The sequence below is a fragment of the Protopterus annectens genome, chromosome 10.part0, assembly GCF_019279795.1.
Source record: "Protopterus annectens isolate FY-2018-M chromosome 10.part0, PAN1.0, whole genome shotgun sequence".
NCBI classification, from domain to species: domain Eukaryota; kingdom Metazoa; phylum Chordata; order Ceratodontiformes; family Protopteridae; genus Protopterus; species Protopterus annectens.
The window spans coordinates 105,303,348-105,316,575 of NC_056744.1; the positions used below are offsets into that span (position 1 = coordinate 105,303,348).

Genomic DNA, 13,228 nt, shown 5'->3' on the forward strand with positions numbered 1-13,228 from the left:
ACATTAAAAAAATAATGAAATAAGAACAGTGGAAAAGAACAACCATAGTGCAAACTATCCCCCACATGCCCAGCTTAGTTCCTTAAACAAACAAGACAGCTTCTTGCATTCATTACCTGTGCTTCCCACCTATAACCTGACATCACACACATATCTGGTTAAAACAGCTTGTAAATTGCTGCTTCAGTACACACATTCCTGTAGTGCACGCATTCAAGGTGCTCAACTTTATGAATAAGTATGACATAAAAAGGCATTTTATTACATGGGGCTTGCCCTCACTATGGGGAAGGAAGATCCCATTTGCACCCTGCAAACTATTATTCTCAATTCAAAGTCACTGCACCTTGGGGAAAGAGTGATAACTGAGAGGCAGTGTATTGCCGTCTTGTCCTTTTCTCACAGATGCACTGACCTTGATAACTGAGAAAATAAAATTCACACTATAAAAAAGTGACTAACAAAACTTTGAGCATGTGCTAACTAAGCCAGCATACTCGAGCATATATGCACCAAGCTCAAGAGATTGTCCTTGTGAAAGTAAACCACTTATTTATCAAATGCCTCCCCCTGTGTCTTCCAGCTGTCATAAATAGGAAGCAACTTTCTGTCTCATATTAGAATGAAACAAGTGACTGCTTGAAATCAATGTGAGATGTTTTGGGGAATGTCTCCCTTTTACAATTTTGTGTGACAATGGAACTGATATTTATAAGTTTGGGTGAATTTGTGGCTTGTACCCAACATGGCGGGGGTATAGGGACTTGCCACTGCAAAACGTGCTTTTTTTTTTTAAACAAGAAAAATCTTTATTAAATTATCACATATGACATAGCCACTCTTACATTTATATAAATGAAAACAAACCATCCGGACACAATTCTAGTTGCAAACATTATACATTACAAACCACTCCTGCCTTCTTTTAAACCTCATTCCTCCTCTGCATGTACTGTTCCCACAATTCCCATTTTTTTCCTATGTACAGTGGATATAAAATGTGTACACACCCCTATTAAAATACCGGGTTTTTGTGATATAAAAAAAATGGGATCACAATAAATCATTTCAAAACTTTTCCCACCATTAATGTGCCCTATAACCTGTACAATTCAAATGAAAAATGAACAACTGTAATTTGCTCCTATGCTTTTCTAAAGATCCCAGTTCCATTTGTTTTATCTCTGTTACTATATTTGCCACTTCTAGTAAAGCTGGCTTTGATTTCCATTCCCTTTTTTGACAGTCACCATAATTAGACACAGCAAGGCCTTACTATGTCTAAGCAATACCAATTATGTATCAGAGCTCAAAAAATGATTTCCCTAGTTACAACAATTTTCTCAACTAATATCTCTGACAAAGCAGTCTGCAGGGAATCTTTAAAGTCTGCCAACTCATCACACTCCCAGAAGATATGTTTCCAGTTACCTCTTTCTTCCCCACCAACCTTCAACATTTGTTGTCTACCTAAGGGAAAATTCTTAGGAGTCTACTTCGGGTATAAAAATATCTATGTAAACACTTCCAAGCAAAGATCCTAAATCTTCTAGACTTTGTTGCATATTTGGAAGACGTACATATATCCTCTGTTGTTTCTTTGTGAATTGCTAATCCAATCTCTCTTCCCAAGCCTTTCTAACCTCCTCTGATTGATTCTTATAGTTATCATGCAATATTTTACATGCTCTACTAATTATCCCGTTTCAATGGCAACTTCTGTTCTAGATTCTACTAAAAACTCTACCAGTGGTGATCTTTTATTTAGGACCCCCTATTTCTTTCTGTTTGCTTATACTCTGATATCAATAGGCAATCTCTAACATGCAGTACAAATAAATTCTTGGCATCTTCCGATTCTATTACCTTTCCTTCTCTAGTTATTTGCTCCCAATTCCTTGGTTCCTTTGCCAGTTTTCTTATTTCATCCCTTTCTTGCCTATTGTCTGCATCTCTAATTGCAGTCATCTCTCTCAGCAGAATCTCCTTTCTCCATTCTAGTGTTGGCTTAGTTCTTAGAATACTTTCTGCTACTTTATGAATATATTATTCTGTATGATTACTGTCATTATCCTTAAAGGTCTGAATCCAAAATCCAAGTCTCTCCTTGTTTCTTGACCTGCCCTCCAGTTTCATCATCACCATCCCCTTCCACTCTGAATTATAATTTTCTGATTTTGCTATGTATATGAGTCTTAATTGTGTTGCTCTGAAATACCTCTTCAAATCAGGTAAGCCCAATATGACTTGTTCTATTGGAAGAAATAGCTCATCCCACTTGACTCTTGGCATCTTCCCCTCCCAGATAAAATCATTAAGCCCTTTATTAATTGTTATTCACAACTTCTCCTCTGGTTGATAATAATATGCCTGACTTGTGTATAAAAATAAAGGGACTAAAATATTTTAACTGATTGTATCTTACTATTGATAGCCATTTAACATGGATTCCATTTTCTTAGCTTTTGTATTATCCTTTGTTCAGTCTCTCCCCACATATCTTTAGCTGCCACACCAGAATAATTTTTAATCCATACTCCTAAATACTTCCTTTTACCTTGTCCCCATGAATATGAATATTGCTGGACCAATTCGTGTGTGGGTACATAATTTATCGCTACTGCCTTTGTTTTAGTTTCATTAATTTTGTATCTGAAAAGGCATGAAACTGTCTCAAAATGTTCCACAGCATTGTAATGTACCTTTTCTGGTTTTGTCAGGTATAAAATAATATAATCTGCAAATACAGCCACCTTTTCTTGAGTACCATACCATTCATATCCTTGGATTTATGAGCCCCTTATTTTCTTTGCCAATGGTTCTAAATATAATGCATATAACAAAGGGGAGAGAGGACACCTGTGCCTGTTTCCTCTGCTCAAGACGAAATTATCAGAAAGGACCCTACCCACTTTAATTTTCACCTCGGATCCCTCATATATCCTCCTAATCAACCTTATAATTTTATCAGGGAATGCAAATGCTTCCATTGCCCTGCTCATAAAGTCCCAGCTTACTCCATTAAATGCTTTCTTTGCATCAAGACCCACCAACAACAGTGGTATTTTCCTTACATTCTGCTTCCCTCTGGATCATCAATGTTCTATTAATTTTGTAAAATGTTTGCCTCCCTCCACAAAACCACACTGATCCATATCTACCAATTTTGGCATCACTTTTGCCATTCTTCTAGCCATTACAGATATAAACATGTTATAAACAATGTTTAGTATTGAACAGGGCCTGTATGAAGCTAAATGTGATGGAACTTTACCCTCTTTAGGCATTACGGTGACCATCACTTTCTTCCAGGATATTGGTACTTCTCCTCCTCTTAAAACACTGTCAAACAAACCCTTCCAGATCTGTATCAGTTTTCACTCTTAGCTTCCAAATTTCCACAATAATACTATCTATTCCTGGGGACTTTCCTGTAGATTGGTTATACACCACCATTTTTATCTCATTTCCTCCTATTCTAACTGTTAGTAATTGAGTCTCATCTGTCTCTAACCCTGGCATATTTAATTCTTCCACAAATATGTTCATTTGTACCTTTTCTTGATTTCCATAATTTTCTGCTTTCTACAGACTTTCATAGAATTTCAGAAATATTTCTAATACTTCTACAGGATCTCTTCTTGTATTCCTTGTTATAAGTTCCCTAAGCTTGAAATGGCCCTTTCTACTTTCTGTTGCCTGACTTGTGCTAAAAGGTTTTGTGCTCTAGAGTTATTATAAAAAAACAGCTGCTTAACAGCAATCTTTCTAAACTCATGCATATTATTGAGGTAATCCCTTATTTTCTGTTTAGTATTCTGTAGTTGCTCCTCTTCTTGGTCTGTGGGATTCCCCATTTTTTGCAATACTTTAACATTTGTCAGTCCCTCTAAATAATTCTTGCTACTTCTTAACCATAACTCCCTTTCTTTTATTTTCACCCTATTTTTAAATTCCACTTTAATTTTATCCGACTACCTAGCTTTATTTTCAGAATACATTTCTATCCTTTCTATTAGCTGCTAAAGAATTTCCACTACCCATTCCTTAAATTCTTCTCTTTTGAACAGATAGGTAAGAAAGAGTTAGTGTCTCATTTTTATTTCATTACCCTGTATTTTTATTTTAGTTATTATTGGCACATGATCTGGAAATAGTTACTGGCTATTTATCAAGACCTTCAATTAAATGTACATGTTCCTGTGGAATATAAATTCTATCTAGCCTAGCCCAGTTTCTGATCTTGGGGAATAATAAGCAAAGTCACTCTGAACTCCTAGAACTGAATTCACACCTTCCATGCCAAATAGTTTCATAAATGTCATCATAAATCTGCCCTCCTCTGTTATATTATCCCATCTAGGCCCCATAAACACATCTTCACTGCTGCAGGTCAAATTCTATTCTGCACCCATAAGTAATATTCTTTATTGAAAGCAGAATTTTCTTAAGCTCCATTATAGCAGTTTTCAGTAAAATATAAGTACAATGTAATCCTCCTCCTGTGTCAGTAACCTCTTAGTACTACAAATCTACCATTATTATCTTTCTATCCTCTTATATCTCTATTGGAGCTCCTCTTGCAATTAATATAAGTATTCTTCTTTCTCTTTGCCCCAGGTATTCCACTGAATAACCATCCTGAAAACCTTTCTTTATCAAATTCACATGTTCAGTTTGTTTCCATGTCTGTCTCCTGTAGCATAGCTATTTGCACTCTACATTTTTTAATATAGCTCACTCTTTCCTTTTGTATTCATCGTGAAACCATTGATATTCAAAGACATACAGAAAGCATATTTTTTCTTGAAAAGTTATTATTCCTATATTTTATGTATAAAACCTTTTTGTTAAATGTCTAGTTCCAGCTGTTGTGTTATGTGCATATACTGTTTGACAGGATAATCTTTTATACAGTTGTTTTTTTGTTTTATTGATAGCCCTTAAAAAAAAAAAAAAACAAAGACACTCCCAATATCCCCTAAAACCTATTAACTTAATAATAACACACAAAACTAAGTACATCTTCAAGTATTGAAGTTTTATCCTTCTAACAGTTGCAAACTGATAACCTAAAAGAAAGGTTATCCATACTAAGATGCATGGTACAGCATGTGCTTCTACTAAGTGATATCTGGCTTTGTTTTATCTTTATAGCTCTCTCAGCTGGGAAAACACTTGAATGCTTTCAGGAAACATTTTCTCCAAGCCATTTCTCTTTATCAGATTATCTGCTAGAGATACGAGAACCAGACAGAAAACTGCCAATCATATATTTTCCATTTACTTGCTTTTTCTTAAAACTTGTTACTAGATTAAGGTAAGGGCCTTAACACAATCGCTCCTCTATGCAAGAATGAGAAAAAGTACATTAATGTCTTTTGTCACACTCTTTTAACCAGATTTTTCTTCTTTTTTGACATTGCAGTCCCTACATTTCTTAATACTGAACAAGGAGAAAGAGAGAAGGGAGAATAAAAAAAAAACAGAAGCACCTATTTACATTAGTATCCCCATTACACTTAAAAATAGCTGAGATAAATTTACTTTATAACATGCAAGGAAAATCATGCACAATTAAAATAGTACTATTAGGGAAAAAGGTTGTTTTGCTTACAGTTAACTTTCTCCCCTCTCTTCCCCTCTCCTGAGTATTTTTCAGAACATTAATGACATGCAGTAGGGCATATGCTTTAGAGTCCTCTACAAGTTTAATAAAGTCCAAAAAAGTCCAGCATTTCCAGATTTTCTTGTTCTGTCATGTTTTACAAATATAATTATCCCACGTGTCAATTTCCTAGTTACTGGTTTTATTCCTGTTCATCTCTATCTCCCAAATCCTGTCTCTGCTTTATTTCTAATATACCCTCGAGTCTTCTAGTCGATTCTTATGCTTTTTTCCTTCTCTCAAGTACTCTCCATTGAAACACTGGAAAAGGTTTCACTGGCATAGTCTCTCTGTGGTCTTTATCACTAGAAGAGCAAGAAGCCAAATATTCTGTTTCACAGCTCACATTTTGTACAAACTTTTGTATTTGTTCCTTAGCATGTATTTCATCAAAAAAATTGATTTTGTCCCTCCAGGGGAAAAACATTTGAAGAAAGATGGGTACAGCAGTTTGAATCTGATGCCTGCTTCCTGAGATTCCCTGAATAATCGAAAAAAGTGACTCCTTTTCTGCCTGGTGTACAATGAGTATTAATTTTCCACAAACCCTCTGCTGTCTCCCACTTTTTAGTACTTTGTTCTTCTGCCACAGCTTTGTCACAATCAGCTCCTTCTGCTGGTAAGATTTCACGATAGGTCGCTAACTGGCAAACTGATAGAACCCATATATTCAAAATAGGGAAATCCACCTCCAACAGCAGACCTGTAACCAGTGGTGTTCCACAAGGATCAGTCTTGGCACCTCTACTGTTTGGAATCTATTTCTCTGAAGTACAAGCAAAAACTAAAAGTCTGAGGCTGACAAAGTTTTCTGATGACTGTTAACTGGGAGTGGTCATAGATCTCCAAATGATGTCAACATCGTACAAGAGGGTCTTACACAAACAAATGACTGGTGCCAAGTCATGACTTTAAACTCAATACAAAAAATGTAATATTATCCCTTTTGGTAAGAACAATATTCCTGCTAACTACCACATCAATAGCAACACTCTAAGTACACACTCAGTGGTGAGAGACCTGGGCACACAGATTGACAACAACCCTACCTTTGATCACCATGTCTTCACAGTGGTAACAAGGGCACTCTATTTTGCTCATCTGATAAGTAAAGGCATTGCCTCCCGTAAAACCTCCCTTTATTCTTCCCTCATCAGGCCAATAATGGAGTACAACACCCTTTTGGTATGTATTTTTCTAAGCACCTGCAGTAACTGGTGAGACCACAAAGGTTCCTCACAAGGAAAATCCAAGCTCTTCAGCACCTGTCCTATGTGGATGGTCTGAAATCATTGTCACTGTCACTTTTTTCTGTTTCATACAGACTACTCAGAGGTGATCTCTGCCTTGCATATAAGACAACCCCTGACCCTGCTTTATTAGAAATGCTGCATATCTGCAAGTCAAATGGTAAATGGATTACTCACTCTAAAGACCTCAATCTGGTATGTGACATTAATAGAACCTGCTGGAGAAACAGATTTGTCCACAGCTTTAGAACAGACTCCCACTTCATGTCAAACAGAGCACCTCACTGGCCCTCTTCAAATGCAATCTGAAGGATTGGATGGGTAACTGTAAATTCAACCCAGGGGTTCTACCTGTGTCCCTCTTGGACAGGGGGCAATAGATGCTGATCATGGAAATAAGGGTAGAACTTGGCTAGGCTTGTGAGGAGCCTAGGGGAATTAGCATAGTAACTTCCTATGATCCTAAGATGTACTATTAAAGACCTCGACTTGCTTTTCATAGCCAGGTTTGGAGCATACACTAGATGTGCCCTTTCAATTAATAATTCCTGTTATGGAATACCAGTCCAGCTGTTTATTTGTGCTTTCATAAAATTAATACACTCTGTTCCTTCCAACTTCACTGGTACAGCAGAAAATCTCAAGTTTTCCCTAAGTGCTCTGTCCTCTAATTCTATTATTTTTTGAAACATCTCTTCTTGTGCAGTCTCATATTCAACTGGGCCCTTTCTTCATTTTGACTTCTGAGTTTTGCAGTTTTATCACCTTATCTGAATATCTGTTTAAAGCTTCTTCCATTTTTTCCAGCTTTTTATTATTTGAGTTGATGTACACAAGTCATGTCTGGGGCTTGCACTGCTTTTTGCTGAACAGCTGTAGTGCTTTCCCAATCAGTGTTTCTCTGTCACCTTTTGTAGCTAATTTTTCTTTAGGTCCTCTCTACTTCCTTTTTCTGGCATCCAGGCACTACACATACTAGCCAGTTACTGAAATTTACAAAGAAACTTAAGTCCACTGGCTTTCCCTGTTAAGTTTCTGTTTTCATACTGGGAGAGCTAGAATTAAGCTGCTACTCAATGTGCAATCATCTTGGAAGTCGTCTGCAAAACATGCTTGTTTTCAGCTGTCACTGCCTTGTATGTAATAGGCAGTTTTCATGATTTGCAGACAACGAAGTGTAACCCAAATGACTGGGGTCTACTCCTCCAAAACAGAAGCATTCTCAAGTTATCTTGCCTTGACTGTATCACATGACAATATGAACAGTGGTGAAGAACTGGATTAAACATCTACCCACCTATTTGTCATATCACTTGGGTTTTTTACTGGGAAGTTGTTGGGGAGGTGGTGAACATATACTTGATCAGAAGAGATTTCTCAGTACGATAAGGCCAAGAACATATAGATTTGAAGGGCTGGGGACTCAGGAACAGCTAAGTATCCTAAATGGTACAAAACAGAATAAGACACAAAAAAATACAAAAACTCAAGACTGACAGACCTCTCCCTCCTTTTCTGAGTCATCTACAAACCTTCAAAAATTAGGCTTGCAGTAGCTTCCATGCTACTCACCCTGAGGTTAAATCAGTGAGTTTTATTAAAGGCTTCCAATTAAATCAATGAGTTTTATTAAAGGCTTCCAATAAGCTATTTGCATTTAAAGCATAACTAAACAGATCACATAACTGAGTAATGCGCTCAGTTGCCTAGAAATAAAATAAGTCAGTGGGCCTCACTTATTTTTATTAAATAATTAGCTAAGCTGTGTTCATTGTTTGGCTGACTGGAACAATTTACAGTTGAAATTACAAGTTTGGATGTTTACAACTACTGAATTTGACTGTAGATAAAGAATGCTCAAACTCAGATAGTCCACACTGACACCAAAAACCACCTGCAATCTTTACTGCACTCCGCCACACCACTGTGTTTACAACTACAAGTCTGCAATGTCATTTCCATACTTCTTTAATTTCCATTCCAATTTTGGACCCCAACTTCTCTGCTGAGAAAGGGCCCCAGACCTCTACACTTATCTTTGAAGATGCACATCCTTATATTCTATAGAATCTACTTACCAGCTTTATATTACAAACATACATACAGTATTTCTGAACCTCCTTACAGGTTTTCACTACTTTAGTCACCTTCCTTGGGAATGTCTGTATATTATCTGGATTCCAATGAATTTGTTCTCCTGAACTAGTAATGTTTAAGCAGTGATTCATGCAGTAATAGCTGCATCACCCCAGTGTACATAGTGAGTATACTTTCAGCATGCATTGCAGAAGGTTGTTTGCTTTCCACAGGACATTATCACATTCCCAGAAGTAATCAGATCATACTACCCAAGTTTCCTTCTGTTGTTTGATTAGTACCCAGCCCTTCATGTTATATTCTATTCCAGGGCTTCTGGTTTCAAAACCACATGAGTTGTAAAAGTCAGTTTCAGAAAATCGCAAGGGCTGCACAGTTGATACACCTACTTACTGCAATGTAATAAAATGGTCGTTGTTGATGTTTTTAGTGACTGTAACTGATATGACAGAATGTGAAGATTACTAAGTGATCATGGCTACGACAATAAAAATAATATCGTAGAATATGTCTTTAAGTAAAACAAAGGATTGAAATGGGTTTAACGGTGGTGATTAAATCTAAAGAAATCTAATTTCAGGCACTTAATTTGGGATTTTTTGCCAGCCTTTACTTACCTCTCCAACAAAACTGGAATGTCCATTGACGCAGTCTGAAAGAAACAGATAAAATTATTTAGTTTGCACAAGAAAAATAAAGGCCTCAAAATAAACGTACATTAAGTATTACGTATTAGGATTGTGCAATAATGTGGACCACAGGATAAATTCTTGTAAGCTGCAGTTACCACTAGTATTGTCAGACAAGTCAGAATTGGACTTCTAGATGAACATTATGTCCCAGACAACATTTAGTTCAGTGCTACTTCTACTGCCTTCTGAAGTAGCATTACCAACCCCTAATTAATTACAGTCCCCACCTAGCTCTACTTGAGCACTCACATGAGCCTTATCCTTTATCCTCTCCCACTGGAAATAAACAGAGAGGCATCACACACACACACACACACACACACACACACACACACACACACACACACACACACACACACACACACACACACACAAACTCTTTAACAGAGCCACTGTCTTCCATGCTAAAAACCAAGAACCATAATTTCTTTGTCTTATTACTACACAGTTACTACCATACTTGCTATCTTTTTCTGAACCTTTTTTTTTACTTACTTCTATCTTTTATCATAGAGCTACATTTGCTCCAACTGCCATGGCTACATTCTTCCCAAACATGCACAGAAATAACAGTTTCCTTTTTCTCATTATCCCAGGACATTTAAAGCACTATGCTCTCTCATGTACACACAAAATCACTCCTTCCTTTAAGCAAGTATAACAGCAGACATGCACCACCATCTTTCTGTACTCCAGACTCCTACTCTTTTTTCTTCACCCTGTCTTATATTTATGTATTCAATTCCCTCTTTTCATAAGTTCATGTACTAACCTTTTTGCATAACTATCACTCTCATCTCATAGAGCCAGTCATAAAGTCATCTTATGGCAAGCAATCAGAGATATAATTTTTAATACTGGAAGCATACTTAAACAAATATGCCATACAGTACAATGCATTTACTATTTACTGGAAAAAACACATATTATACAGTGAAGTACATTGTTCTTACAGTAATGTCTACAGTAGTCATAGGTTCATAGGTTCATACTAGGCTATCTGCCCTGGGGCAATTATAAGCCTAGCCCAATTCTGTATGGCTTATGCCATCCCTTGATTTGAGTATACTGTGCCCTTTTTAAGGTTTAGTTTACTGTGCCTCTGTCTAATAGTGACACGGGAGTAATCCCTGGGACAAACCTACGATCCCCCATCCACCTATCGAGATTCTTCTTGAAGAGATTCAGTGATGTGCTCTGCCTCACATGAACTGGAATTCTATTCCAGAGTGAAGGGAGCCTCTGGGTTATGAACCTGTCCCTCCAGCAAGTTCTATTTATTTCTGTGCTGAGGTTCAAGTCCCTCGAGCGTGTGGCTCTAAGGGATTTAGATTTAGTGAGGTGGAGCATGTCCATTAATTCTGGATTTGACATAGCTTTGTATGTCAGGCATAGATCGCCTCGAAGTAGGCGGCATGCAACTGAGTAGAGCTGGAGTTTTTTTAACCGAGCAGCATATGGCATCTGTTTGAGACCCTTGATCCTCTTGGTGAGATACTTTTGGGGTCTTTCTAATTGCTGCAGGTGTCGGGTAAGGTACATCCCAAAAGGGGCATTGTATTCTATGATGGGCCTGATGAGGGATGAATAAAGGGGCATGATTACCTCTCTTGATCTAGATGTGAAACCCTTCGTGATGAGGTGGGCTATGTAGTAGGTCTTTCTAACCACTTTGGCAATGTGGTTTTCAAAGGAGAGATAGCTATCAACTTGGGTCCCCAGGTCCCTAATAACTTTATCTGTACTTAATGGGTTTCCGCCTATGTGGTAATTTGTGGGCACATTGTTTTTGCCAAAGGGTATGACTATACATTTTTTGGCATTTAGCTTTAAACCATGGTGCTGGCACCAGTTATCTGTCTCTGTGAGACCTTTTTAAAGGATGTTTGTGTCAGCTGGAGAGTCGATTATGGCGCCCAGTTTGCAGTTGTCTGTGAACTTGGTGAGCCATAGTCCTCACACGTTTGCCTGTACCTCGGAAAAGTATATACCAAACAAGAGTGGTCCCAGGACAGAACCCTGTGGGACGCCACTTGTGACTGGTTTCAAGTCTGACATGGCTCCAGTAACTTTCATTCTGTGGGTTCTGTCTTTGAGCCAGTTTGCGACCCATCTTGTGACATAGGGGTTTATATTTAAGCTGGATAGCTTATCTATGATGCCCGAGTGGGGTATTGTGTCAAATGTCTTTGCAAGGTCCAGATAGGCTGTGTGGACTACCTTCCCTTCATCTATGGCTTTGGTGACTGTTTCGAAGAAGTCAACCAGGTTCAAAAGGCAGGATCTGCCCTTGACAAAGCCGAACTGGGTAGGAGCTAGTGTCTGTAAGTCCCCAATGTCTTTGTTTATGAGCTCCATGATGATCCTCTCCATAGCCTTGCAGACTAAGCTAGTCAGGCTTATGGGGTGATAGTTTCCAGGGTCTGTAGAGGCTCCACCTTTGTGGAGTGGGACCACTGTTGCTGTACACCATTCTGTGGGCACATATCCTGTAGTGAGGCTAAGATTGTATAGCTGTTTTATTTGAAGGATTAGTTCCTCTTGGAGTTCATGTAGGACGCAACCTGGGATGCCATCTGGTCCCATGGAAGCAGTGTTTTTTGCTTTGGAGAGGGCAGTCTTCACCTGAGCATCAGAGATGTTTGGGAGGCAGCCCTCTGCCAGGATAGATACTTGCTCTTTTTCCGCCAGGATAGTGGCGATGTCTGTGGGTTCAGTGTATTTTTTTCTCGTTTAGAATCAACTCAGAACAAGTCTGGGAGTTGCATCCCAGGTTCCTAACATAACTGAAAAAAGCCTTATGATTGTCTTTGGTGTCATGTGCAATTTTTCTCTCGAAGCTGGCCTTGGAGGATTTTATGAGGGATCGTAATTTTTTGCAAGTACTGATCAGAGATGCCTTCCCTATTAGGGATTTTGCTCTATCATGTAGTAGCTTCCTCCTTCTGTTGTACAGTTTATTTATGGCAGGAGTCCACCAGACTGGACACCTGCCTTTGGATGATTGGGTCTTGGTTTTGTTTGGGATAGCATGATCCATGCATTCCTGGAGATGTCTGTAGAATGCGTTTATATAGGATTCTGCAGTTTGGGCCGTAGTTTCCACTGGCCCTGGGGCCTTGAAGGATTCCACTTCGGTTTTGAGAAGTGAGAAGTTTGCTTTTGAGAAGTTTTTCACTGTGGTTTTCTAGGCTGGGGGTGGGGTCGGGATGTGGACATCCAGTGAAATTAATTTATGGTCTGATCTTACCAATGAGGGATATACTTCTGGTGTGGAGCATAGAGTCCCCATGTTGGTAATGATCAGGTCTAGTATGTTGTCCCCTCTTGTGGGAATGGTGACTAGTTGTTCCATAGCATTTGAGTTTATAATTTCCAGGAACCTTTGGGCTAAGGTGCTGGGGCTTGAGTAGTGCTCCCAGTCAATGTTTGAGTAGTTGAAGTCGCCCAATATAATGGTGTTCGGAGAGATCTTCATGTTATCCAATGTTTTCAGGAAAGCCGAGTGGGATTCCTGACTT

At 38.4% G+C, this 13,228-nt stretch overlaps 1 protein-coding gene across 1 annotated transcript in view; it reads right to left on the reverse strand.

The window, feature by feature from the left end:
* LOC122812984 (E3 ubiquitin-protein ligase rnf213-alpha-like) overlaps positions 1-13,228 on the reverse strand; it is a 1,982,151-nt gene that overhangs the window by 334,500 nt on the left and 1,634,423 nt on the right. Inside the window, 1 exon segment of the mRNA XM_044085079.1 lies at positions 9,633-9,667. Coding sequence (XP_043941014.1) covers positions 9,633-9,667 — 35 coding nt within the window.